Source organism: Ambystoma mexicanum, chromosome 9, assembly GCF_040938575.1.
Source record: "Ambystoma mexicanum isolate Mex_15411 chromosome 9, UKY_AmexF1_1, whole genome shotgun sequence".
NCBI lineage: Eukaryota > Metazoa > Chordata > Amphibia > Caudata > Ambystomatidae > Ambystoma > Ambystoma mexicanum.
In genome coordinates, this window is record NC_090931.1 from 285,111,816 (window position 1) to 285,139,100 (window position 27,285).

Below are 27,285 nucleotides of genomic sequence, written 5' to 3' on the forward strand. Positions count from 1 at the left end.
CCGGTTCTGCACTCCCGACTGGCTATGTTGGCCACATTCGATTTTGCCAGCAGAAATGGCCATGTAAGGTAATTAACCTTCATGTGATTTGGAAAGTGTGAACAAAGGAGTCGGAGTGAATGGAATCACACTTGTGCTGGAGAGAGTTCTTCCCGATGCCTTAAACCACATTCCTAGGTGCATATGCTGCAATGAGTGGAGCTTGGCTAGTGCTTTCCGATCGGTTGGCCTCCAAATCACTGAATGTTGCACTGCAGGCCCCCCCCTCCACTGAAACCTTTAGTGTTTTCATCACAAGTGCCCAGTAAAGATGAATCTCCAAGCCTGGGAAAATGGGAGATTCAAAGATGGTACAAAGTTGATACAAAGAAGACAAGTTCACAGATGTGCATAATGGTCTGTTGCCCAAGAACACATCCTAAAGCCTCTCCCGAAATCATAGTCGGCATCCATTTCCAGATATCCGTCCCACCCCACAATGTCCACAAAGTCCTTCTTGTTCCTGTGTCCGTAAGCCACACACTACAAGGTCAATAGCTTTCCTATTTCTTCCATCCAGCTTGGAACTGTAAGGATATATTATTTTCCATATGCAGGTTGATGGAAGGCTTGGGTAACTCCAAGCCCTGTGTATGTGTAGAAATGTTGGGATCTCATGCCATTCTTTAGTCGGCCACTCAACCTGATCCTGGAGAAAAGAGCCCCAATAGAGATGCTGGGAGCTTTGTAGGAAGATAAGATTCTGAGGACTTGGCAGGAAACTGCTGCTGTGATTCTATCCTCCAAAAGGCAAAGCTCTTTTGCCAGTCAGACAGAGGAAACCTCTGGTAGGCGATTTCTCCCCTTGAAACAATGGATACAATCTGTTAACCGTCCTTATCAGCTTTGAGGTGATCCCCTGAAGCTCCTTGGACCAGTAAACAGTTCATCCTGAGAGGGGGGGGGGCATGCTATATTTGTAAGTTAAGTGATGTTAGAAGTACTGCCCATCTTCTCATTGTGATAGCCTTCCTGCAGCTTGTCCAAGGGCCAATGTGCAAACCAGTACATTTGATGCCTCCTTGTACATGTGTGTTATACACTCCTTGCTGCTTTGTCCATCCAGCCCAACTTTGAGGGTGGTGGTGGTCCAACAATCTTCAAGAGTATTTTCATCATCTAGCCATTGATCATGCCTCTGGTTGCATACCTTGCTTTAGAAACCGGCACCAAGACAAACCCATTCCAGGCACCAAAATCAACCTGCGACTCCTGGGCCTCCTCAACAGTGACCATGAGCCTGATGAGCCTTCCTGCGGCGCCATCGTTTGTCCTCTTACTTTCTTGGGGCCTTGCCTGCATTCCTGTTCTATGTTCCCTCTGACTAAATATTGTGGTTGATACACAACTGCTGCTCCACTCTGCAACTGTCCTTCTACAGACCTTTGGTGGTGAAAACCTGGGTGGGTCGCTAAACTTGCCAAACTGACAGTTGCATCTTGCATAGTTATCTTGCAATACTGATCAAACATATCAACAATTGGAGTATAACCACAAGCAGACTATTGAGTTTGTCCCATTCATTTCTATGAATACACTTTCCTAACTATTTGCAACTTCCTAAAAGTTTGTCATAGCTTAATAAATACGTATTGTGATGAAGAAAATTAATCATTGAGCCAAATGTTATGCATTTACCTTTTATTATTAAGGACTTTGTTCATGATTTTCAAACCATAATTCCACTTCAAAACTAGTAACTTGTGATTAACAGTACAAGATCAGTTGCAAAAGTGTTGCTTGGATCTGAAGCGCCTCCCCCTCCCCCATCCTTGGGACACCATCACAGTCCTCAGGTTAATTACAAAGATAGTGTACTTGCCTTATATAGATAATAATAGATTTCTTACATAGCGCTAAACACCCATAGGTCTCAGAGCACTGACATAACAGAAGACATTATTATCCCACACATTGGTACTCCATTCATCAAACTCAGAAGGATGAAAGGCTGAGTTGACCCTACCGGGATTCAAACCTGCCACTGCAGGCTGCACACAGATATCGGGGCGAGCGCTTAGCTCACTGTGCCATCTGATCAGCTGTTCAAATAATTGGTCAAAGCACAAACATTTGTTTTAATATATGCAAGTATATATTTTCAGTAACTATCCTGTGTGGATAGTCTTTGAATGATGAGGTTTGAATGGCCTATACCTTTTATCAGCCCTCTACCCTCAAAGGTGAAGCCAGACTGCTCTGCCAGGGTTAACACACAGTTTGTACTTTGTACTGGGCTCTATAGTGTGAACCCAACCATGAAACAGAGTGCTTTACAATAAGGGAGTATAGTAGCAGCATAAAATAACATGGATACTGCTAAATAGTGCAGCCTGAAGGCACCAAGAAGGACACCAAGACCAAATACTATAGTTCAGCATTTTTTATTAGGGCATTTGTCACAAGACGAGGCAAATTAAATGAAAATGTGATTGTCCCAAACAAAACAGTCATGATGGTTCTCTCCTAATTGAGATCGGGTACGGATACCGTCAGAGATCCTCTCCTTGACAGATGTCTCCCCCACAGGATGCAAGTTCCTAGACTGCCTGACCTCTGCAGTAAGTGTCCCAATTCATACAGTTCAAAAGGGGTTGACTCATTCCTTCTTAACATTTTGAGATTTAGAGTGACCCAAAACCTTCTCGTTTTATACCAGAGTGGGTATTGGTTTATGGAACCCAAAAAGCCTCCATCTAGTTCAAAGTATCCTGAGCAGTATGCTCAGTCTACATAGCCAGCAGTGAGAGATAGCCAGGGGTGCCTGGTTTCCTCTGGATTCCTCCCCCTGGACCTGCCTGGTTCCACAGTAGTCTCCCTGATCCTTCCTCATTCTTCCTCGGGCCATCTAGTCCTGCCTCAGGCTGTTTGGGCCCCAATAACCCTTTCTGCTCTGCCTAGCTAGAAGCTGGATCTAGTTCTCCACTTGAATCTTTCTTTCACCTCCAGATGGTTCCTGTTCCACCTCCTGGAATGTTACCACCTGGTCTGCTCTGGTCTCTAAGCCTGCTGTTATCTCTAAGCCACCTCCTCCTCTAAGCGTTCCCTCTTCTGAGGTATCCCCTTCTCTCCAAGTTACTCTTCCAATCTCCTCTACACAACCACCTCTATCATTCTCTTCCATGCTATTAATTCCTTTGTGTCACTTCCAGCCTCTGATGGGGTCACATATCATTCCCCTTGCTGTTCACCAGCTCCTCCTGCACCCGGCGTCCCATCAACTTCACTTGACTTCCACTCTTTGGTCCCAATGTCATCACCTCCTCCTGCAGCGGTCATCCTTTTGCTGTTACCTCACTGCCCCCTCCCTTAATGCTTGTCTCTCCGTTACCTTCCCCTGCTTCCTTAACTCTCTTGTCATTCTGTCCACTCACATCCAGCAATGCTACCACGTCCTCTGACTCTCTTGGCTCTCGTCACTTCAGTCAACCAAAGCTGCCATGTTGCCACTCTTCCATCTCTCCAGCCTTCTTCAAATGACAGACACCTGCAAACCACACTGAGCAACTGTGGATGGGTGCTTTTGTATTATGTTCCCTCATCCTGGGCAGGGCTTTCAGTGAGGGTTTGTGGCTTTTAACTGATGTCATTGGCTGATGTCTCCAAGTGCACTGAGGCTGCTTTGAGTACAAGGGACTGGACCAAGCCTGTAACTAGACTGTCTGCCATCATGGATGTTAATCTTCGTTCCCTGACTCAGCCTGGTGCTGCCTGGGCTAAGCAAAGTTATTTTGTGTTTCCAACATGTGAATTTGAGGCTGGAAACACACTGAGAAAGCTTTCACATGTGTTAGTAATTTTAAGATCGAGTGCGCAGGGAAATCGAAACATAACATGGGAAGCCCTTGCGAGGCTTTTCTTCCTCTTACAAGCTGTTCCCATCTGGGAAATTCCAGATTTCCTCATCCACAGTCTCACGAACTCTAGGAAATAACTTATTTGATGTATTGTGTGAATCTGTAACTGTAGCTTTGCACACACTACCACCATTGAGTGTGAGGAAATGGTTTGCCTTCAAGAGAAAGCTCTTTCCTATGCTGGAGTTTTGGGGCTTCTCAGAAAGCTTCATGTTAGCTCAGTTGTGGACGGGTGTGCTATTATTGCCCTGCAAGGTCTCACAAGGGGTTTGGGCAGGGTTAAAACACTTACAGTTGGCCTCCCCTTCTGGGCTGGTGGGGACAGTAGACCCTAGATCCACAAGACTGGCCTGTGAAGAGTTTGCAATTGGAGTGCTTAATGTGACATCGACCAGGGCACCCTCTGCATGCTGCCTCCAGGCCCAACATCCTCTGGCTCGGGTTGATACCCAACCCCTGAGCCACCAAAACCAGGCAAGGGACTTCATCAGATTACAGAAGGATAGAAAATGAAGGGTCCTATTTAAAAGATATGGAGAGAGGGGATAGTGTTACAAGCAGGGCAAACCGGCATAGGCAAAGTAGGAGGGGAAAAAAAGGCAGGATCAGTTGCTTAATTTGCTGCCGAATCCACAGCTGTGCTCCCTTTAATGCTATTTTCTTATGCGTTTCTCACAATCTAACCTACCCACCATCTGTATGTATAACGCAAGCGAGGTAGCAGATTAAAGAGCTGAATGGGCCGCATTGTCTGAAGAGAAGCGGGGGGAAAAGAAATCCAAATCTTGGAACAAAGAAGCCAGAGAGAAGACTCCAGGGAAAGGAGACGTTCGGGGGAGTGTGGCCTAGAGAGTGAAATTTACAAACATTTGCATAGAGGAGTGCTTAGGGACTGTATTGTACTTCAGTGTCCGTTGTGTCCTTGTAGCATCAAATACATTGTAACCTATGATCATCAACATTGATCAACTGGTGCAGTTCTTTTCTTTTTTGGTCATTTATTATAGTATATGCTGCATAGCATTTTTCTTAAAATAAATTAAAATAATAATGGAAAAATACATATTTACAAAGAATTTTATTCAAGCATGTGTTCTGGACTAGTACACAATACGTTAGCGCTCTGGTGCAATTTGCGTGTAGTGTCCACGCGTATAGGGGGTTGGTCGAGGTTAGTAGGGTGAGAGGAAACATTTAAGGTAGCTTTGCTGTTGTGTTTATATGTGATGACACGTTTTACCCTTAGCTCTGTGAGGATCCGTTCTAGGTGTGGTGTATTAATAACAGACATCTGTGTCCAAATGGGAGTTGTGTGCACTTTTGAGCTAGGATGCATTGCTCCGAGTTGTGGTATTTAAGTTGGATGTTGGCCGTAGAGGTGCAGGGTGTAATGCACTTATGTTGATGCATAATGTAATGGATGCTCAGTTACCACTTGTGTATTTCTGCGTTTTTCTGTTATAGCTGTGTGGGTGGTGTAGAAAATCCATATGTCCAAGTCGGTAATAAGTCTGCCTCGTAGGCAAGATTTAGATACAGTTGGGCTGCAACTGCTTCGATTTGGCCAGGAGAAATAAACATTACAACAGTGGCATATCAGTCATCCAAACGTTACCTAGGATTGGTATTGAAATTTACTGAAGATGCAAGTGTGAAATGTTTATGAGAGTTTTGTTTAACTTGAAAAAAGTTAAGGAAAGTTATTTCTGAATTGTCCTTGTGCACCTGTATTACTTATATAGCTTTGTTCACTTCTCAATATGGGCCAGTTTGGTGAAATTCCGTTTACCCAATAATACCCTCCAAGACCAACAGGTGTGTACCTGCTGCTGCTTACACAACTGCTGGATATTTCTCCGTCATGTGGCTTTTTAATCGAGTACATTATTTGTGTTAAATATCTGTTTGCTTCTAAACAAAAAACAGTCTTTGTTTAATGTCTGTGTGTGTGAGTGTGCATTTCTGTTCTGTGTTTGTTCTCATTAATTACGGGATGCTATTAGGCGTTTGCTATTTGTGTTTGCAATAAGTCATGAAGTATTACTGATCCTGTTCTATAAGTTAGATATGGTTTGGTTTATGTGAAATGTAAAATAAAATATTTTAAAAAAACATTATTTGCTTCTATATGTATCTTTTTGTTCAGGTTTGGGTTTTAGGCAAACTACAGTTAACAGTTACATTTCCTTACATTCCTCAAATTTGGAAAGAAAAGTGTCCTTCACACAAGGAAATAGGAAAACTACTGAACAGGTTTCTATTGTCAGTTAGTGAACATAAATTTAGTTTTCTCTATATAACATATCAGGCAAATTCATGTCTTAAGTAGCAGTAGTACCATTCAGGTATGGCAGTAGGACAATACTAGTGCACAACACGGATTAAAATGTACATACCTCTGGAGGAATACTGTCATCTGAGTCTGAGCTGTCATCATATCCACCGCCATCTAAACTCATCTGCAGCAACTGGTCAATAGTAGCATCCACTGCACCATTGTTAGCCCTAAGCACACACTCAATAATGTCATATTCCATATTTGGGAACATGGTCTTAAAATCCTCCATGGCCTGGTTAAACTCCAGTCTTCGAACCTGCCTGGTAGGCCGGCTATTGTTGAGTTCTTGAACCGAAGAGCTTCTTGAGCTGCCACTGCCGCTGCTCCGGCGGAACAGACTTGTCATTTTGGATAACTGCTTTTGAAAAATGTTTATTTTTTTTAAAAGCACCCACTATTAAGGAAAATTAAACAGGGGAAGGAAGAGGTGCCGCCAGGCGCTTCTGCCAAGAAGCTATGTAGCCATTTTTCGGTTCCAATCATGAGCAATCCAGACCTTGGTCTGGAAGCTCCGTAGCAGGACACGGTCAGCAGAAGTGATACAGATTCCCACACATGAATTTCTGCAATCTGATTTTCCTTTCAGGTCTTCTCAGGATAAGATGCATAGAACACCACATTGACTTGCAAGCCAGAAACCGGTCTCATCTAAAAGCAACAAAACAAATTGGGAAGTATTAATATCTGTAAGAAGTAAATGTCATTCAAATTGTCTAGTGACTCCCTAGGATTACAGGCTCCCTCGTCTAGGTGAGAGGACCTTAATGCTTTTAAAATATTGTTCAAGTTCTACCACCCACAACTCTGCTACATTCCCAGCCGCCCACGATCCCCTACATCACTGATCCATGTAAATCACTGCCGACTGGATATATTTGAATCGTATTTGCTTTTTTAATGTACAATTGTTCTTCTAGAGATGGAAAGAAAATAAAAAGAAACAAAATGTGAATGTTTATGGGACACAGTAATCCACTCCAGATTATATTGGCATGTAAAACAGAACAGTTTCTTGGTTTTATCAGTATGCCAAAAACAATGGAATTTGGCAGTTGTGCACCATCACCAAAGCTATTCTTCTGCTCAGAAGGTGGTCTGAATAAATAAAAAAAACTGAACAAGGATGGCCATTAACTATTATGCAATCAGTATAAAAAAATAGCAAAGAAAAAAGTAACCCAAGGTAAAAACGAAGTACTAAAATGTTTCTGAAAATATCTCCATTAAAAAAAGGAACAATTTACATGGTTTTCTATTTTAAAATAATAATGGTCACGGTCATAAATTATAATTTTTTTTTTAATTAGACGCACTTTTGCTTTACCCTTTGTTATCGGCACTTACAAGGATTCATTTATTATAGTTCATTTAGTTATGGGTATTGTCTCCACTTTTACTTTATTAACATTTTCAATCATGTGAACTATACATTTCTAATTTTTACCAGTTCATGTTTACCATGTGGCAATATACCGACATTATTATCACAAATCCTGAAGAGAGATATCTGGAAAGGAACAAGTTACTTACCTGTAACTGTTCTCCAGCATGGGTTTGGCATGGATTCACATGCTCATGACTACTCCCCGTTGTCAGGCTGGGAATCCTCGGTGAAGAAAAAATCTGTTTCGTTTCTGAACTGTCTTTCTACTAGTAACCAATCACTGGTCTCTGGGTCATACTGCCCCCAGTCAATGACTGCCCTCTACCTAAACCCCTCCTCTGGCAGCCATCTTCAGATTTGGTAGCACGTAAAGTGGCAGAAGGACCAAGAGAAGAGCCACAGAGGGGTAGGAGGGAGGGTTCGCATGTGAATCCAAGCCAGACCCATGCTGGAGAAGAACAAGTTACTTTCTTACCTGGTAACGTTCTTTCGATGGGATGGTCCGACGACGTATTCCATATCTATGACAGTAATCACCACAGCTGTGCTGCTTCGGAAACTTTTTCGGCGTCTGCGTCCTGCGTCGATGACGTCGATGCGCCGCCGTCGAGGACCTCCTCCGACGTCCGACGTCATCCGATGTGATAAGTAGGACGCACGACGCCAGTAGCCTCAGTTGTAGTTTTTTCCCCCAGAACGTGTGACAATAGTCAACTGCCAGTCCGACACAAAGCCTTGCGGAACGTAAGCTGCAAACGCAACAGAAATTCTGCAGCGGGGAAGGCAGGGCGGGAGCGATATGGAATACGTCGTCGGACCATCCCATCGAAAGAACGTTACCAGGTAAGAAAGTAACTTGTTCTTCGAGGGGATTGGGTCCTCCGACGTATTCCATATCTATGACAGACTCCCAAAGCAGTACCAAACCAAGGAGGAGGGAAAGAATTTAGAAACAAAATTTAGAATAGCCAATCAAATAGCAGAGCAAAGGACCGCCTTGCCAAAGGCCAGATCCTGCCCTCTGATGGAATCGAGGGAATAATGCCGCACAAATGTATGCACTGAAGCCCAGGTGGCAGCATCACAGATGTTGCGAATAGGAACACCCCTCTGCAGGGCAGTAGATGCAGCCAAGCCCCTGGTAGAATGGGCCCGCAAGCCAGCCGGAGGGTCCTTGCCCGCCAAGCGGTAACACTCCGAGATGGCCAAAATAATCCAGCGGGACAAAGTCTGTTTCGTCACAGCTTGCCCCAAGCGCTTACCAGCGTAACCAATAAAGAGTTGATCGTCCACTCTGACCCGGGACATGCGAGAAACATAAAAGCTCAAAGCTCTCCTAGGATCAAGCCTATGGAGCCTCTCCTCTTCCTTACCAGGATGCGGAGGAGGATAGAATGCCGGAAGAACAATCTTCTGGGCCAAATGAAATTCCGTCACTACCTTCGGAAGAAAAGAAGGACGAACTCGAAGGACAACCCTGTCCTTGTGAAATACAGTGAAGGGTGGCTTAACAGAAAGTGCCTGTAACTCACTCACTCTGCGAGCGGAAGTAACCGCAACTAAAAACACAGTTTTCAAAGTCAACAGCCTCAAAGGGCAAGAATGTAACGGCTCAAACGGAGCACCCATAAGAAACCTAAGAACAAGGTTCAAATCCCAACCGGGCACCAGGAAAGGCGACGGAGGGAACACATTAGTGAGCCCTTTCAGAAACTGTGAAATTAAAGGGATTTTAAAGTAAGAACATTCTTCAGATGAGCGCTTAAAGATGGACAGCGCCGCCAGGTAACCCTTAACGGTACCCACTTGCAAGCCCCTGTGGGCCAAAGAAAGCAAAAAGGACAGAACCATGGGGATGTCACATGCAAAAGGATCCACATTCTGAACTCTGCACCAGTCGCAGAACTTACGCCAACGGCAACGGTACAGAGACTTAGTTGCGGGCCTTCGGGCCGAAAGCAACACCTCCATCACGTCTTCAGGGAGGTCCCAATCCTTATACCTCAACCTTTCAGAAGCCAAGCGTGAAGGTTGAGGGATCCGACCTCTGGATGGAGAACCTGACCCCCCTCCCGTGAGAGCAGATCGTCTCGGTAGGGAAGACGACGTGGAGGGCAGATGGACAAGTCGAGAAGGTCCGGGTACCACGTCCTCCGAGCCCACGCCGGAGCAATGAGGATCATCCGGGAACCGAACTTCCGTAACCTCCGCAGCACTTGCGGGATGACGGGGACCGGAGGAAACGCGTACAGCAGCGGGAACGACCACTCCACCACGAACGCGTCTCCTAAGGCTCCTTTTGGAGGAAATTCCCGCGAGCAAAACCTTTCGCACTTCCGGTTGACACTGGAGGCAAAGAGATCCACTTGAGGGGTCCCCCAAAGGGCGAAGATCTCCAGGAGAATCTCCTGAGCCAACTCCCACTCGTGAGAGATCGTGCTCTGCCTGCTCAGAGCGTCCGCCGTCACGTTCTCGACTCCGGCCAGATGAACTGCCGAGATCGAAACTTCCTGCTGGATGGCCCAGAACTCGAGCTGCATCGCCTCCCTGCACAGAGGAAGTGACCCTGCCCCCCCCTTTTTGTTGAGGTAGTGCATGGCCACCGTGTTGTCCGTCAGGATCAGGACACTCTTCCCTCGCACAGTCGGCAGAAAAGCCTTCAGGGCTAGCCTGACGGCCCTCAGCTCCAACAGATTGATATGGAGTCTGGACTCCGACGGAGACCAACGACCGCTGACTGTCAGCCCGTTGGCATGAGCTCCCCATCCCGTGAGGGATGCATCCGACACGATCGTCACCTCCGGCCAGGGAAGCCAAAACGGAGCCCCCTTCATCAAGTTGCCTTCGACGGCCCACCACAGAAGGTCCCGGGCGACCGAGGGCGGCACCTGAATCGGGTCCGACATCCTGCCGGAGGACTGCGACCATTGCATCTTGAGTGCCCACTGCAAAGATCTCATTCGCAGGCGAGCCTCTGGCACCAGAAGAATGCAGGATGCCATGAGGCCGAGCAACCACAAGAACTCGAACGCTGGGAGCGTCTGGGCATGCTGAAACTTGCGCACCATCTGCTGAATGTGAAGAGCCCTCACCTGGGGAGGAAAACACTGCCCCAGGGAAGTGTCGAGCACTGCTCCGATGTACTGGAGCCTCTGCGTTGGCGTCAAACGGGACTTCTTTAAATTGAGGGAGAAGCCCAGCCTGTGAAGGGAGTGGCAGGCGACGGACAGATGATCCAGGACCTGCTCGGGAGAGCTCCCCCTGATCAACCAATCGTCCAGGTAGGGGTAGACGTGAATCCCCCCTTGCCTGAGATGCGCTGCCACCACCACCATGAGCTTGGTGAAAACCCTCGGGGCGGAGGTCAAACCGAACGGCAGGACCCGAAACTGAAAGTGCGAGTCGCCAACCGCGAACCTCAGGTACTTCTTGTGCTTGGGATGGATCGGCACATGGAAGTAAGCATCCTTGAGGTCGAGTGACACCAACCAGTCCTGAAGCTGAAGGGCCTGGAGGACTTGAGAGAGAGTAACCATCTTGAACTTGTCCTTCCTGAGGAGTTTGTTCAAACCGCGCAAGTCCATGATGGGTCTCAATCCCCCGTCTTTCTTGGAAATCAAAAAATAAGGGGAATACCATCCCTTGTTCCTCTCCGCTACAGGCACCAGTTCTATGGCGCCTTTCTCCAGCAGGGCTTGAATTTCCTGCGCAAGGAGCGGATCCGGACACTTCAAAGAGAGGTTCCCCGGTGGATTGTCGCGAGGCCTGTGCCGAAAGGGAAGACAGTAGCCGTGGGTTATGATCTCCAGAACCCACACATCCGAAGTAATGGCACGCCACTCTACAAGATGCTGCGCCAGCCTTCCCCCAACCGGCGAACCATGGGACAAGGCCTCATGACTGAGTAGGAGCGGCTGCGGCGTTACCTGAGGGCAAAGAGGCAACTGCCCGAGCGGCCTTGGCACCACGGGTACCCTGTCGTCCACCTCTGGTACCCCTGCGTTGGCCCCTTTGACTGCCAGCTCCTCTCGCTCTACCAAAGGACGAGTAATAGCGAAAGGAGCCACCCCTCCACTGCTGTCCCCTAGGACGAAAAGGCGGAGGTTGGCGAACTGCAGCGCCCAACGACTTCGCTGCAGCTTTTGAGGTCTGCAACCTCTCAAGGCTCTCGTCAGCCTTGCTGCCAAAAAGATGTTCACCATCAAAGGGCATGTTGAGGAGCCGGGACTGCACATCAGGAGCAAACCCCGACTTCCGCAACCACGCAAACCTGCGTATCACGGTGCTCGCCGCCATGGACCTACTGACGCATTCAGCTAAGTCCAAACCCGACTGAACGGACTCACACATGGCATCCTTACCATCCTGGACCAAAGCAAGGAAACCAACCCGTTCGTCCCCTTCGGGAATATGTTCAGCCGCTAACGCAACACAGTTCCACAGAGTGTGCGTGAAACGTGACAAGGCACAAATGGAGTTGGCCGCCTGAAGCGCCATACCACCAGAAGAAAACACCTTCTTCGCCCAGCCATCAAAACGTTTGTCGTCCCTATCAGGAGGGATGGTAGGGTACGACGCCTGCTTTGCCGGGGCCGTGGCCGCCTGCACCACCAAACTTTCCGGAGTGGGGTGCCTGGTCAAGTAGCAGGGGTCGCCACTGGCTGGACGGTATTTCCGCGACAAGGACCTGCCCACTGCCGGGAGACTCTCCGGAGCAGTCCAAGCCGCCGCCACCCTACGCTGTAAAGCCATATGGAATGGCAGAACCGGGTCAGATGGGGGACCAACATCAAGGATGTCCGTCAGATCATCCTGCACAAACTCCCCTGGGGGAGCAGACCATCCCAGATACTCAGACACCCTAGCCATAAGGCGCCGGTATGAGGAATCGGCATGGGAGCCAGGCTCAGGCCGACCAAATTCCACCTCCGGAGAGGTGTCCAGACCACTAGCATCATGCAGCGACTGCCTCAAATCGTCAAATTGACTATGGCCCGAGACAATGTCATCCGGCACCTGATCAGGAACCAGGCCAACCGAATCCTCATCCGCCTCCGAAATATAATCCAAGAGGTGGAAAGGCACCTGAGAGTGCCTGCTCTTAGCCAGAGCCTTCCTAGGGGGTACACCCGAGACACGGGGCACCTCCGACACGAAAGGCGTCGATGGCGTCGAGCGAATCGGCGCCGCCGTCGAGAAAACCGGCAACGGCGCCGAGAGGATCGGCGTCGACGTCGAGGAAATCGGCGTCGACGTCAGATGCAGCGCCTCCAATATCGGCGGCGTCGACACAGCCCTCGAAGCCGGAGCCCCGAGCGTGTCCCTCGACGACCTGAACGTCGACGGCTTCGACGACTTCCTCGGAGCCGGAGCCTCGAGAAAGCCTGTCGACGCCCTCGACGCCTCAGACGTCGATGTCTTCCTCGAAGACATCACAGGTGCACACGGTCTCGATCGCGTCGAGGACCGGGACCTGGAACGGGTACGGCGAGAACGAGCCTCCTTGTCCGAACGGGACCTCTCCCGTGACTCGTGCCGACCACTCTTGCGAGCGGCGTCTCTCGACCTCACACGGCCGACCCCACTCGGGGGCGCGGACGGTTGAGTACCCTGCGACTCAAGAATCGCCAACATTTTCTTCCCGAAGGAAGCCCATTCCTCCGGCGTCGCACGGCTGGTGGGATAACCGACGTGCCGGGCAGAGTCCTCGGAAGAGGACCTGGAAGGCGACCGGTGACGGCGCTTCCGAGAACGCCTCGAAGAGGCAGAGGAGTGGCGAGACCGACTCCTAGAAGAAGACCGACGAGACCTCCGACGATGACGCGGAGAGTCACCCCTCGAATCATCCGTCGAAAGCCCCGCCGACTTCGACTTCCGGGGCTTGGACACCCGACCTACCGACAATTTCTTCTTACGTTCGCGTAAGGCCTTGGAAGTGAGCGACAGGCAGTCGACACAGTCATCCGTGTCGTGGGCCTCCCCGAGGCACCAGAGGCAGGCGTCGTGCGAGTCAGTCACCGACATCTTGGACCCACACACCCCGCACTTCTTGAAGCCCGGACGCGGGGTTGAAGACGAAGTGGAAGACATCGCTGCGAAGGAATATTCACAAACGAACAGGCTCGAAGAACCAGAAAGAACAGAACTCCAAAGAGTCGAGGCTAGAACCGAGAAACACGAAGCAACACGTTCGCGGAAAAAACGGAACTGAGGCTACTGGCGTCGTGCGTCCTACTTATCACATCGGATGACGTCGGACGTCGGAGGAGGTCCTCGACGGCGGCGCATCGACGTCATCGACGCAGGACGCAGACGCCGAAAAAGTTTCCGAAGCAGCACAGCTGTGGTGATTACTGTCATAGATATGGAATACGTCGGAGGACCCAATCCCCTCGAACAACAGTTACAGGTAAGTAACTTGTTCCTTCTCCAGCATGGGGTCTGGCATGGATTCACATGTTCATGAATATAAGAATACATAGCAGTACACACATGCACAACCATGGGAGGTGGCAAGGCTCAACATAAAGCATTTCATCAACTCAACATTAAGCAACTCTTACTTCCTCACCAGGCCCACCTTCAGGCGAACAGGTTGCGCAGCACTGCCTGGCCGACCCTGGACTCCTCCCTGGAATCCCAGTCGATGCAGTAGAATCTCGTGAAGGTGTGTGTCAACCTCCACGTAGCAGACCTGCAGATGTCCAGCAGGGGTACACCTGGACAAGAAAGCTGTGGTAGCAGCGATCGCTCTGGTCGAATGGGCTCTCGGACGGCCGGCAACGGTCGGTTTGCCAACCGGTGACAGTGCATGATGCAGCCGGAGAGCCATTTGGAAATGGAAGCCTTTGAGAGGGCCTTCCCTTGGTTCACAGGTCCAAAGTTCACAAACAGTTGTGATGTCTTCTGAAGGCTCTTTGTGCGGTCCACGTAGAACTTCAGTGCTCTAGCGACATCCAGCGAGTGCGAAGTCCTCTCAGCCGGCGACAAAGGTGACAGGAAGAAAACAGGTAACACCAAGGGCTCGTTGAGATGGAAGTCCGGCGGCACCTTGGGCATGAAGGAGGGGTGCGTCCTCAGCACCACCCTCATCTCGTGGAAAGCCAGGTATGGAGGTTTACAGGAGAGGGCCTGGATCTCTCCCACTCATCATGTGGAGGTGATGGCCACAAGAAACGCTGTCTTCCACGACAGGAACTTCAACAGTGCCGAATGCAGAGGCTCCATGAGCCTGGTCAGCACCACGTTGAGCTCCCACGCCGGGGCCAGAGCCTTCACCGGCGGGAACGATCGGAACAGTCTTTTCATTAACTCCTTCACCAGGCGATGGGACCATAGCAATGAGCGTCCGGGAGTTCTGGTGTAGCGGGAGATAGCCGCCAGATGGATCGTGATGGAGGCATGTGCCAGTCCCGCCTTGGCCAGCGATAGCAAGTATGGTAGCACTTGAGGGGCCATAATCTGCAGAGGGTTAATCTTCTGTGCACGGCACCAGACAAAGAACCTCTTTCATTTGCGTCCATAGCACTTGAGAGTCGAGGCCACCCTGGCCTTTGCAAGCACCACCTTGCAGTCCGCCGGGATATCGTACCCTCCGAACTCTAGTGCTGCAGGAGCCAGGCCTGCAGTTTCAGTGACCCCGGTCGTGGTGGAGAATGGCATCTCCTCCTCTGTTGAGAAGATCCGTGTCCGTCAGCAGTCTGACTGGTGGGGGGGGTGGGGGGGTGGGCGCTGACATGTCCCGAAGGTCTGGGAACCAGATCTGCCTTGGCTCCCACTCGTGGCACGAGCACAGCTCCCTGCTGAGTGAGTCGGCGACAGTGTTCTTTATTCCTGCCAGATGGAAGGGCACCAGAAACATCCCCTGGGCGATGGCCCAGTGCCACAGATCCTGCGCTTCCTTGGATAGGGCTGGGGATCTGGTGCCCCCCTGCTTCCGTATGTAAAACATTGTGGTGGTGTTGTCGGTGAAGATCCTTATCACCTTGCCCTTGAGGAATGGAAGGAACGATCTGAGGGCCCAGAACACGGCTCGGAGCTCCACGACATTGATCTGCAGGGACCTCTCCTCTGGGAGCCAAAGGCCTCTTGCGTGGAGATCTCCGGTGTGCGCTCCCCACCCCTCCAGGGAAGCGTCCGTCGTCACAGTTTCCTGATGTGCCGGGGTCTGGAAGTCCATACCCGCCGCCAGATGCGTGAGGGTGCCCCACAACCGGATCGCTTGGTGGAAAGTCTTGTTGAGTGAGATCCTGTCCTCGAAACTGCCCGCCGCTTGCATCCAATGGGCGTCGAGGAACTCCTGCAGTGGTCGCATCCGCAGCCTGCATAGGCGCACGAGATAGATGCACGACAACATCATGCCAAGTAGGGACTTGATGGACCTCACCCTGGCCACCTCCATGGTCGACAGCCGTCGCACCTTGCCCAGGATGGCCTTCGTCCTTTCCACCGACGGGGAGGCCAATCGCGCCACTTTGTCAAGTCTGGCTACCAGGAACAGGGCGACTTGCGACGGTACCAAGTGGGATTTCGTGAAGTTGATCGAGAATCCCAGATCCGTGAGCAGTTGGACGGTCTTTGCTGTGTGATCGATGGCGAGTTCCTTTGACTTTGCTCAGATGAGCCAGTCGTCCAGGTAGGGGTAGACGTGAATCACCTACAGGCGCAGCCGCGCCACCATTGGTGCCAGGCACTTGGTGAATACCCTGGGTGCCGACATCAATCCGAAGGGGAGGGCTTTGAACTGGTAGTGCAGCCCCTGGATCACAAACCGTAGGAATTTGCGATGTACCTATAGTATGGGGATGTGGAAGTAGGAATCCTCCAAGTCCAGCGACGATAGGAAATTGCCTCTCCAGCTGTCCACATGTTGGAGGGTGACCATCCGGAATTTCTGAGACTTGATGTACTTGTTTAGACTATGAAGATCCAGGATGGGTCGCCAACTGCCGGTCTTCTTCCGGACGAGGAAATACCGCAAGTACACTCCGGAGCCCCGGAGCCTTTTTGGGACGAGTTCTATGGCTCCCTTCCTTAGCATCGCTCGTACCTCCAGAAATTGTGGGACATGGTTTTCCTTCTTGGCCATCTGAAATTCCAGGGTGTGACCGCGGGCCAGGGCATCTAGCACCCAACGATCAGTGGAGATGGACTCCCACACGCTGAGGAATTTCGCCAGGCGACCTCCCACCGGGGTGCTTGGGTGGGGGCCCGACACCACGGCCGGTTCAGTCCTTCTTGGCCACGGCATTGGTGATGACGAGATCCTCCTGCCTTGCCGCGTCCTCTGTAGGATTCCTGCGACGAGGAGCGGGCCGTTTGGCGGTACGACGAGGAACCGCCACCGAATCCTCTGGAGGCACCTTCCTTGCCTCCGAAATTCTGAAAGGACGGCCGTGGTTGAAGGACACCCAAGGCCCGAGCCGTCTCTGTCCGCCTTGATGGCCTGCAGTGACTCGTCCACTGTCTTGCCGAACAGGTTGTACCCGTCGAAGGGCATGTCCAGCAACCTGGTCTACACTTCCTGGCGGAAGTCGGTTGCCTTGAGCCAGCCACGTCGACGAAAGGCAAAGGCTGTTGCCCATCTGGCGAAAGCTGGTGTCAGCGATGTCCGTGGCCACAGTAATGGCGTGGTCCGAAGCCACCTCGCCTTCCTGTAGGATTTCCAGGGCCTCAGCCCTCTTGTCATCCAGGAGGAAGCCCCGCAGGGGAGCAATCTTAAACCACAGCTACCTGTCGTAGCGAGCCACAATCGCGAGGGTGTTGGTCGCTTTAATAGTCGTCGCCGCCGACGAGATGACCAGTCGTCCTTTGGCATCCAGTTTCTTCCCCTCGCAGCCCAGCGGGGAAGTTGAGATTGAAGCCGTCGCCCCCGCCGCTTTCTTCTAGGCCGCCGCGGAAATGACTGAATCCGGGGACAGCTGTGCCCTAGAGCACATGGGGGTGGAATCCGGGACCCGGTACTTCTCGTACCGGTCCCTCTCTGCAGGAGCCATGGACGGGCTCTTCAGGAGCACCAGCCCCTCGTCCCAGATGTCATCCAGTAATGGAAAGGAGAGGACAGTCTTCCTCTTGGCCTCCCGCCATTGGTAGAGGAAACCTTTCTTCTTCTGCTCTTCAGGTTCTGCTAGATCATCCGCTGGGGGTAAGGGCAACCTTGTCCTCATCTCTGTACACAAGGCCTGAATAGCCATCAAGATTGCTCCGGAGTTGTCTTGTGGCATAGTCACTGGTTGCGATGGTTGGGGGGTAGGATCCTCTGTCCCTTCCACGGCCCGCAATTCCTCGTTGGCACAGTCGTCGCTTTCTTCGTCCGCCTCGTCGGGATCCCTCCCGTAGGACCGGACCTCAAACTTCTTGTTCATAATTTTTGCGACGCCAGCCAGCTCTTCTTCAGAGGAGGTATCTGTTTCCGTAATAGCCACCGCCCCCCCTCTCTCTCCGCCTGGGGTATCACAGGGGTCTTATCGATGGGCTGAAAAGAGGATTCCCTCCGCGGTGGCAGGGAAACTCTAGGCCCAGAGGTCATCTCCACTCGGGTAGCCTCCGCAGGCTTCACCAGGGCCGCCACGACTCCCTTGATCGAGGCCTTAGCTGGGTGAATCGGGGCCTTTGCGACAATGGGCAAGCCTGAGGCCTTCACCTTTGGGGGGAGGAGGGGTCACCGCCTCGCTCCCCCTCGGCTGTCGGGATCGAACGGGACTTCTCCCGAAGCTTACCCGGGACCTCAGATTTCCTCTTCCCCGAGCCAGAGCATTGGCTCGTGGTTCATGGCGTCGGTAATAATGTGCCCTGCCTGGCAGCCGAGGAGCCCGACCGATCGGCGCTCCCGGACGCGCAGTGCTTTTCCTTTTGTTGGGCCCCCGTCGCCGGAGCACCCTCAAAGGTCTTAGAAGACCGCTCAAACTTCTTCTCACCTGCTGCTGGGCTCTTTCCTTCCAGCCAGTTGGGGAGTCGAGTACGACGGTCCCTCATCGTCCGTTCAGACATGTTCTTACAAAACGCACAGTCCTTTTCCACGTGCGTTTGGTTCCAAAAGGCGTCATGCTCCCTTTGTCCTGGGCCATGACCACGCGGGGTAGGCCTCAAAGATATTCTGGAATCCTCAGAGAAGTGGAAACTCAACAAATAGATGCCCTTCAGGGGCGTAGAAAGTTCCGAACAAGGGTCCCCGTTGATCGGAAGTAGAATCGGTGGAGCTTGAGGCTCGATTGACCGAAAATAAAAGAGTAAACTCTTCGAAAAAAAACACAAAACACAGTAAAAGCTCGAGAGCTAAAGCACAAAGACTCAACACTTGAACGTGCGGTAAAAATCTGAAGATGGCTGCCAGAGGAGGGGCTTAGGTAGAGGGCAGTCATTGGCTGGGGGCAGTATTACCCAGAGACCAGTGATTGGTTGCTAGTAGAAAGACAGTTCAGAAACAAAACTGAAACTGATTTTTTCTTTACCGAGGATTCCCAGCCTGACGACGGGGAATATTCATGAGCATGTGAATCCATGCCAGACCCCATGCTGGAGAAATGTTCTAACCTCTGGCATTGCTCTGGGCAACTTTCCAAACCATACGTTTTCAATCTGCCAGGGCATTAATGAAGGCAAATGACTAAATGCAAATCAGGCTTGGTCTCACCGCAAAAAGGAGCATTCCAGCCTAATTGATAGGCCACATCCCTTCAGCACGAGACCACAAGAAACTCCAGAGATGCTTCAGCCTCATTGGGCATATACTTAGTGAGGTGTAGATTAGGTCGGTAGGCATTGCAAGCTCAGGACCGACATCTGGACATGGAAGTCCCACTTGGGGTGACTTTCACCCATCACACCCCCCCTGCTCGCTGCTGAATAGGGAATCAAACTGCACTTTACTAGCAAGGTGTAAACAGGCTGTAGCATGTGTGGGTTTGTTTGAGATTCCATGCTGAAGGGACATGATCTAGCAGTTCGGCTGGACCGCTATACTCCCATTGGTAGCAATACAAGTCTGATGTGTGTAGGACTGGAACTCTTCTATCGTGGCACAGACATACTAAAAACATTGTTGTGGAAGACAGACCACAGCACTACCAGCAGGTAAGATTAATTCAAACCATTACACCAATCTTATTTGTTGGTCATAGTTTTATCCTCAAAAAGAACCATAGAGTAACGCCTCCCGCCCAACCCCCTAAAAAAGATCACGTAATGCTTCGGTAGCATGAATATTCAATGGGTGTGTGAGATATGTGGAAATATACATTAAAAGAACACCAGTTTTTTTTCATTATATATATATATATATATATATATATATATGATACATTACTCACCGTAATCGTATTTCTGATGCTTGTATCTGCTTAGATTCACATGCTGTGCATAGGCCGACATCTAGTGGAAGCTGCAGAGTATTACAGTTTGTTTTTCGAAACTCGAAAATGGGCGTCGACACAGGGTGTGCCAGTAATACTACCCCTAGTGTGACGTCCACTGTACCCAAGATCCCTCACGCGTCTAGGATCCTGAGATTGTATTTTTTCTGACATGAGGTAGCATGAGGAGTAGCGTGAGTACAGATAATCCAAGCAGATAGATAGAAAGGTAAGACTACAAGCAACCATGCGCCTTCTCTCAGAGGGGAGGAAGGGTGGGTCGCATGTGAATCTAAGCAGATACAAGCATCAGAAATACGATTACGGTGAGTAATGTATCCCTTCTGAGGCTTGTGGAATCTGCTTAGATCACATGCTGTGCATTGATTAGCGAGCAGTACCTGAAGAAGTAGGTGGGATGTGAGAAGGGTCATGAGCAAATAAGTGTCTTAGAACCGCTTGTCCCACTTGTGTATCTGCCTTGGAATGAGTGTCAATGCAGTAATGCTGAGTAAAAGTGTGAATAGAGCTCCAAGTAGCTGCTTTGCAAATGGTGTCAAGGGGTACATTTGCAATGAAAGCCAGAGTGGCCCCAATGCCTCTAGTAGAGTGGGCTCTTGGCGTGAAAGGCAGAGTTCTTTCAGAGAGTGAGTAACACAGCTGGATACAGTTAATAATCCACTTCGAGATGGCACCTTTAGAGACGCGATCCCCCTCTCTGCCTGTAGCTACGGAGACAAACAGTTGATCTGTTTTTCTTGGGGGTCTGGTCTTATTTACATAGTAGAGGACCGCCCTACACACATCTAGGGTGTGTAGTTTCACGTCAGCCAAGCTTTGAGGGTCCTGGAAGAAAGCCGGAAGCTCGATGGACTGGTTTACGTGGAATTTAGATATAAACTTAGGTGAGAACCTAGGGTGTGTGGGTAAAACCAGTTTGTCTTTATGGACAGTAAAGAAGGGATCCTGCACTGACAGAGCCTGAATTTCACTGACCCTTCTTATAGAAGTAATAGCTACTAAGAAGGCCGTTTTATAAGTCAGGTGTTTGAGACTGCTTTTATGCATGGGCTCGAAAGGGGGTCCCATGAACTTAGATAGCACCACATTAAGGTCCCACCCTGGTGGTGGGTTTGAAATAGGAGGGTGAAGTCTCTTTACTCCTTCCATGAAGGCTTTAACTACTGGTACTTTCCACCACAAGACCTTGTTATGGGAAGTGGTGTATGCCAACAGGGCTGCCAGGTGTACTTTCAGTGAGTTAAAAACCAATCCTGCGTCTAGCAGGTGGAGCATATATGTAACATTAGTCGAAGGAGTGAAATCAACTTGGTTGATTTGTCTACTCTGGCACCAGATAACGAATCTCTTCCACTTGTCAAAGTAACAGTGCCTTGTGTTTGGTTTCTTAGATTCCTTTAGGATGTCCATACACCTCTGTGGTAAATTGAGATGTCCAAACTCTATGACTTCAGGAGCCATGCTGCCAGGTTCATTGAGTTGGGTTGCTGATGCACTGTTTGACCTTGGTGCTGGGACAGTAGGTTGTACCAGGCTGGAAGTTTGATGGGCTTGCACACCGCCATCCTGCGTAGGTGTGGGAACCACGGTTGTCTTGCCCACATGGGAGCAACTAGGACGAGCGTCATCGACTCTCTGTTCATCTTGTTCACCACCTTCCTGATGAGGAGTTGGTGGAAAAGCGTACGCAAACATCCCTGACCAGTTCATCCACAGGGCGTTCCCTTGGGAGTCTGGTTGGGGGAACCTGGATGCAAATCCTGGGCATTGTCTGTTTTCGCTTGTGGCGAATAGGTCTATAGTGGGGAAACCCCACTGAGAGAGGATATTTTCTACGACCTCTCTGTGTAGAACCCATTCGTGTTCCTCTGGGAGGGAGTCTCTGCTCAGAGCATCCGCTAGGGAATTGAGCTCCCCTGGAACATGTTGTGATGACAGGAAGATGTTCCGTCTGAGTGCCCATATCCAGATTTTCTGGGCAAGCTTGGACAGATTTGGCGAACGAGTCCCCCCTTGCTTGCTCAGGTAGAACATGGCTGTTGTGCTGTCCGTCCGGATTTGCACTGATAGGTTTAGTAGGTGGGGCTTGAACGCTTGAAGCGCTCTGACTACTGCCAGAAGCTCTAGCAGGTTGATGTGGTTCTTGGCCACTGAGGGAGACCAGAGACCCTGAGCTGTGTGTTGGAGATGGTGAGCTCCCCACCCCGTCAGACATGCATCGGTAGCGACTACTGCCTGTACTTCGGGATCGTAAAAGGGTTTTCCCTGTGCAAGATTCTCTCTTGTCCACCAGTGAAGGCTTTGTACTAGTGTTGGCGAAACGACCACTAGATCGTCCCACTGATCACTTGCCTGAGACCACTGTTTCGCCAACCATTCCTGCATGGGACGCATGCGCAGGCGCGCGTGGGGGACCAGGTAAATTCATGACGCCATCATGCCCAGTAAACGCATTGCTTTGCATACCGTTATTTGGTGACCGGACTGATATTGCGGAATTTGCAGTAGTATATTCCGAATTCTTTCCTCTGAAGGAAATGTCAACCCCTCTTGAGTATCTAGGATTGCTCCTAGGAACTGTTTGGAGGTGCTTGGCACCAGGCTTGACTTTTTCTCGTTGATTGAGAAGCCTAATTCGTGGAGGAGGTCGATAGTCCTTTGAATGTTTGTCCTGCAAACTACTGGGGTTTCCCCAGTTATGAGCCAGTCGTCCAGCTAAGGGTACACCGGGATTGCCTCCCTGCGTAGGTGTGCAGCCGCCACCGCCAGTACCTTGGTGAATACCCTTGGTGCTGAAGCTATCCCGAAGGGCAGTATCTTGAATTGGTAGTGCTGACTGTCCACCTTGAAGCGCAAGTACCTTCTGTGCGCTGGGAACATGGAAATATGAAAATAGGCATCTTTCATATCCAAGGTTGCCATGTAATCCCCCCCTTTTTTAGGAGGGGGATTACCTCTTGTAGCGTAGTCATACGAAACTTTTGGGGCTTGACATACTTGTTGGCAGGCCGTAAGTCCAATACTGGGCGCATTGTCAAATCTTTTTTTGGCACAAGGAAGTAAGTTGAATAAATACCCTTGTTTACCTGGTGTCCCGAGACGAGTTCTATCGCGTCCTTTTCTAGCAGAATGGCGATCTCCTCGAGGAGAATCTTCTGATGTTCTAAAGAGTGTACTCTTTGTCGTGGAGGATGGTTCCGGGGACGCTGCAGTAGTTCTATACAGTACCCTGTGGATACTGTTGACAGCACCCATCTGTCTAATGTGATCCCTTCCCAAGCCTGGGTGAAGTTGGAAATGCGTCCCCCTACTGGGGTTGCGTGTGAAGGGACCCTGAACTGAGCGTCACTGCTTTGGTGGAGACGTGCCGCCTCCTTTGCTGGGGCTGCCTCTGCCTTTACCACAACCTCTCCTATTACCCCTGCCGTAACCCTGGGTAGACTGTTGACTATTCCCTCTCTGGTTAGGGGGTTTATTGGTTAACTGGCCAAGGGACTTGAGTGTCTCGTATTCGTCCTTGGCATTCTTCAGTGCGTCCTCGACCGCCTTACCAAACAGATCGGCTTCCACCGGTTTGTCCAACAATGATGCCTGGGTTTCTGCCTTAAAACCATACTGCCGTAACCACGCATGTCTCTTGATAACAGTGCCTTCTGCTATCAAACTGCCTGCGTTGTCCACGGCGTCAAAGGTTGCTTTCAAAATGCAACCAGACACGGCTCTACCCTCTGCGGAAATCCGAGCTAACTGGCCCTTTAAATGTTCCGGAGCAGAGGCTATGAGTGCCGCGACTTCTTCCCACTGATGGCAGTTGTAGCTGGCCAACAGGGTGGTAGAGTTTGCAATCCTTGCTTCATAGGCGGACGTTGAGGCTACTTTACTGCCGAAACCATATAGTTTTTTTGCTCTCCTTGTCTGGAGGAGCTTCGGACGATGACAAGGGTGTTCCAGCCCTCTTTTGAGTGTTAGTGACAACTAGGGAGTCTGGCTTCAGATGTCCTCTTATATAGAGAGGGTCAGACTGGCCTGCCCTGAAAAGTTTTTCAACCCTGGGATTGACTGCTCTGGTGAGGTTCGGGTTCACCAGGGACGGGTCTATTCTTCGCTGAATGGACTTAAGGATAGGGATGGTCTGGGCAACAGGCCTCCTTTCTCCCACTAACTCCTCGGCGAAGTCCCTCTCCTCCTGGACACCGTGGGTGTCAATATGGAAATGTTGTGCTGCACGTGCGAGAACCTCGTTTAGGAGGGGTTGGTTATTGACAGGGAAGTCGGTAACCGGGGCTTCGTTTTCTACCGGGTAATCTACTCTGTAGGTTTCAGGGTCTTCCTCTTCTTGGTCCTCATCATCCCCATAGTAGCCCGCGCCGGTTTGCTCTTCTACCATGCCAAATTCTTGGTCCTCACCAAAGTAAGCCTCTCCTTGATACAGTGAGTATGGTCGTGAGTATGGTTGTACCTCGAAGGGGTCTGTAGACCTCATCGGTGTCTCAAACCGGGGCTTCTTACTCGGGGGATAGGATCGTTAGAGCCTGAGGGTGTCGCCCCTTGTGGATCATACGAAAGGAAATGGTCTGGATTTTTATCGTAAAAGTCAGCCAAAGAAGACATCCTTGACATGACCCTATCTATGTCTTCACTCGACCATTTTTTGGAACTGGGAATGACTCTCTCAGCAAGTCTCGGAGATTTATCTTGAGTAGATTTGCTGGTTTTAGACATATCAGCAGACCTGGTCTTGTCTGTCTGTTTAGGGGGAGTGGCGTGTTTCACAGGTGTGGAAGAGTGCAAAGGCTGCTTCTTCTGCTGTTTTCCCCCCTCCCCGTGAGTGGAAAAGTGTTTTCCCTGTCCTTTTGTGGCTCCGGAGGTTTTCGACGCCTGGCATCGAGGATCGGGGGTAGAGTTCCTGTCCTTCGAGCGTGGGGCCTCGCTGATCTTGTCTGCGGGCTCCGACTCCTGGAGCGTGGCCTGGGGGTGGAAGTCGTCTTCGTCCTCCGACGATCGAACTTCTGTTAGCCTAGGGAGCGAGGCACTCTTGGCAAGAGTGGATGATTGCCTGGAGTCATGCGGCGATCTCGATCGAGAACGCCCAGAGGACACCAAATCGGACCTTTCTGTTTGTGCCTCTTTCCGAGAACTCGACGTCGTCGAGTCTCGGTTGGACTTCGTGTGTTTAGTGTGTGTGGTGTGTGAAGCGCTTGTGTCGCCGGGGGTCTTCCCCATAGCCGCCCTGCCGGACGACCTTCCGAGGTCGGGGACCTGCGCTCGGCTGTCTTTCGACGCCGTAATGCCCTCGCCATCCGAAAGTACGGCGTCGCTGCCGTCGCTTAAGGCGTCCTCCGCTGCCATGGCCGCCTGCCTGGTGTGGTGGGCCCAACGCTTCGTCGAACGGTCCTTAAGTGCCTTAGGTTTAAACCTACTACACGCTCTGCAGTTCGCTTCGGGGTGGTCCCTCGGCAAGCAGAGATTGCACGTGGCATGCCTGTCGACCCAAGGGTATTTGCGATTGTACTTGGGGCAGAATTGAAAAGGGGTACCCTCCATACGCACCTTGAGGCAGCGGGCTGTTAAGTGTAGGAAATGTATAAGGTGTACCTATATACTAAGAGTGTAGAGTATGTCCAACCCCCCACTCTCCCTACTTGCAGGCCCGAGGCCAGAGGCCTTCCAAGGCCCGGGCCGAGGCCAAAGGCCTTCCGAGGCCCAAATCCGTCGTGCAGCAGCCGATGGTCGATTTATTCTCCAGCCGGCGTCGAGTGACGAAGTTCGACGTTGGGATGGGGAAGGATGTAAATAAATTAATATTTTAGAAAAAGTATGGCTAAGGCCAGGGGACTCTGCAAAATGCTTCCGACCAGTATGGCGGAAAAAAACAATCTGAGGATCCTAGACGCGTGAGGGATCTTGGGTACAGTGGACGTCACACTAGGGATAGTATTACTGGCACGCCCTGTGTTGACGCCCATTTTCGAGTTTCGAAAAACAAACTGTAATACTCTGCAGCTTCCACTAGATGTCGGCCTATGCACAGCATGTGATCTAAGCAGATTCCACAAGCCTCAGATAGATTATATATATATATATATATATATATATATATATATATAGAGATAGAGAGAGATAGAGAGAGATAGAGAGAGATAGAGAGAGATAGAGAGAGATAGAGAGAGATAGAGAGAGATAGAGAGAGATAGAGAGAGATAGAGAGAGATAGAGAGAGATAGAGAGAGATAGAGAGAGATAGAGAGAGATAGAGAGAGATAGAGAGAGATAGAGAGAGAGAGAGAGAGAGAGAGAGAGAGATCGATCTCAGGCTGACAGAAGGGAAATAGCTTGCTGTCAAACTAGCATGCACAAATACCAGATAGTTGTGACCCTCCCCCCTAACCTCAGGCTAAGGATAGAAAGGAACACATGTTGAGTCTCCCCCTGAATGTCTATTTGTTTTTCACTAGAAATACTCACAGACGTTTTTGTTGACCCTCCCAGTGAATTATCCGTTAAGGACACTTATTTACATGTCATGCTAACGGAGCTAAAAAAAACTATATTTAAAGAGTGAAAGATTGTAATTAAGTCAGAGAGCACTAGCGAAACACATGTCGCCTCTCGAGTGCTTTGTTTGATGCTAATAAAAGTATTTATATTTTTTCATTTATTTTTCCATAAACCTATACAAAAAGTTTGTTAAAGCAATTACAGATTTGAAAACACATTTAAAACCACACAATATTACAAAGCCAGCAAAAATGTTACACTGTATCCCAGAAAGTGGAAAAAACAAGACATGGCACATACTTTTACAGTTAATTGAAATCTGAGATTATTCCTAAAAGACGGAAGGAAAAAAGAAATTCATACCACAGCATGAAGTATTTACATTTAATCATAAAGAGAGCAAATGAATTTATATGACTGTTATTCTGTGAAGGAGTCTCATTCTTGGTTTATATTCGAGGTGAGAAAAACCCTTGAAGAGGGGCTCACAGCCTTACTCCAATTTGCACCTTTTAGCAGACATCTCAAATTATCATTTATCATTAATCAATACATGCCGAGGTGACCCACACAAATAGAATGAAAAGAAAGAAACCAGACTGGGCTAGCATTTATACATTAAAAAACAGCTTTTATAGCATCCGTACTTACAATGGTAGTGTCAAAAGGTTCACAGTTCTGCATATTCCAAATTATTATAGATGAGCTTTTGATCAGCAATGCTTCAGTTCGCACCTAGGACATATTGTGGGCTCTTAAGTACTCCCCAAAACTGTGCCACATTTCGTGGGCATACAA

General features: G+C 49.9%; 1 protein-coding gene across 6 annotated transcripts in view; it reads right to left on the minus strand.

Moving 5' to 3' along the window:
• Positions 1-27,285, minus strand: part of CUEDC1 (CUE domain containing 1) — a 1,053,353-nt gene that overhangs the window by 512,363 nt on the left and 513,705 nt on the right. For all 6 annotated transcript variants that reach the window (XM_069614650.1, XM_069614646.1, XM_069614649.1 and 3 more), the window contains one exon: positions 6,293-6,882. In XM_069614650.1, coding sequence (XP_069470751.1) covers positions 6,293-6,580 — 288 coding nt within the window. In that variant the 5' untranslated portion in view covers positions 6,581-6,882. The remainder of the gene's footprint in view (positions 1-6,292; positions 6,883-27,285) is intronic.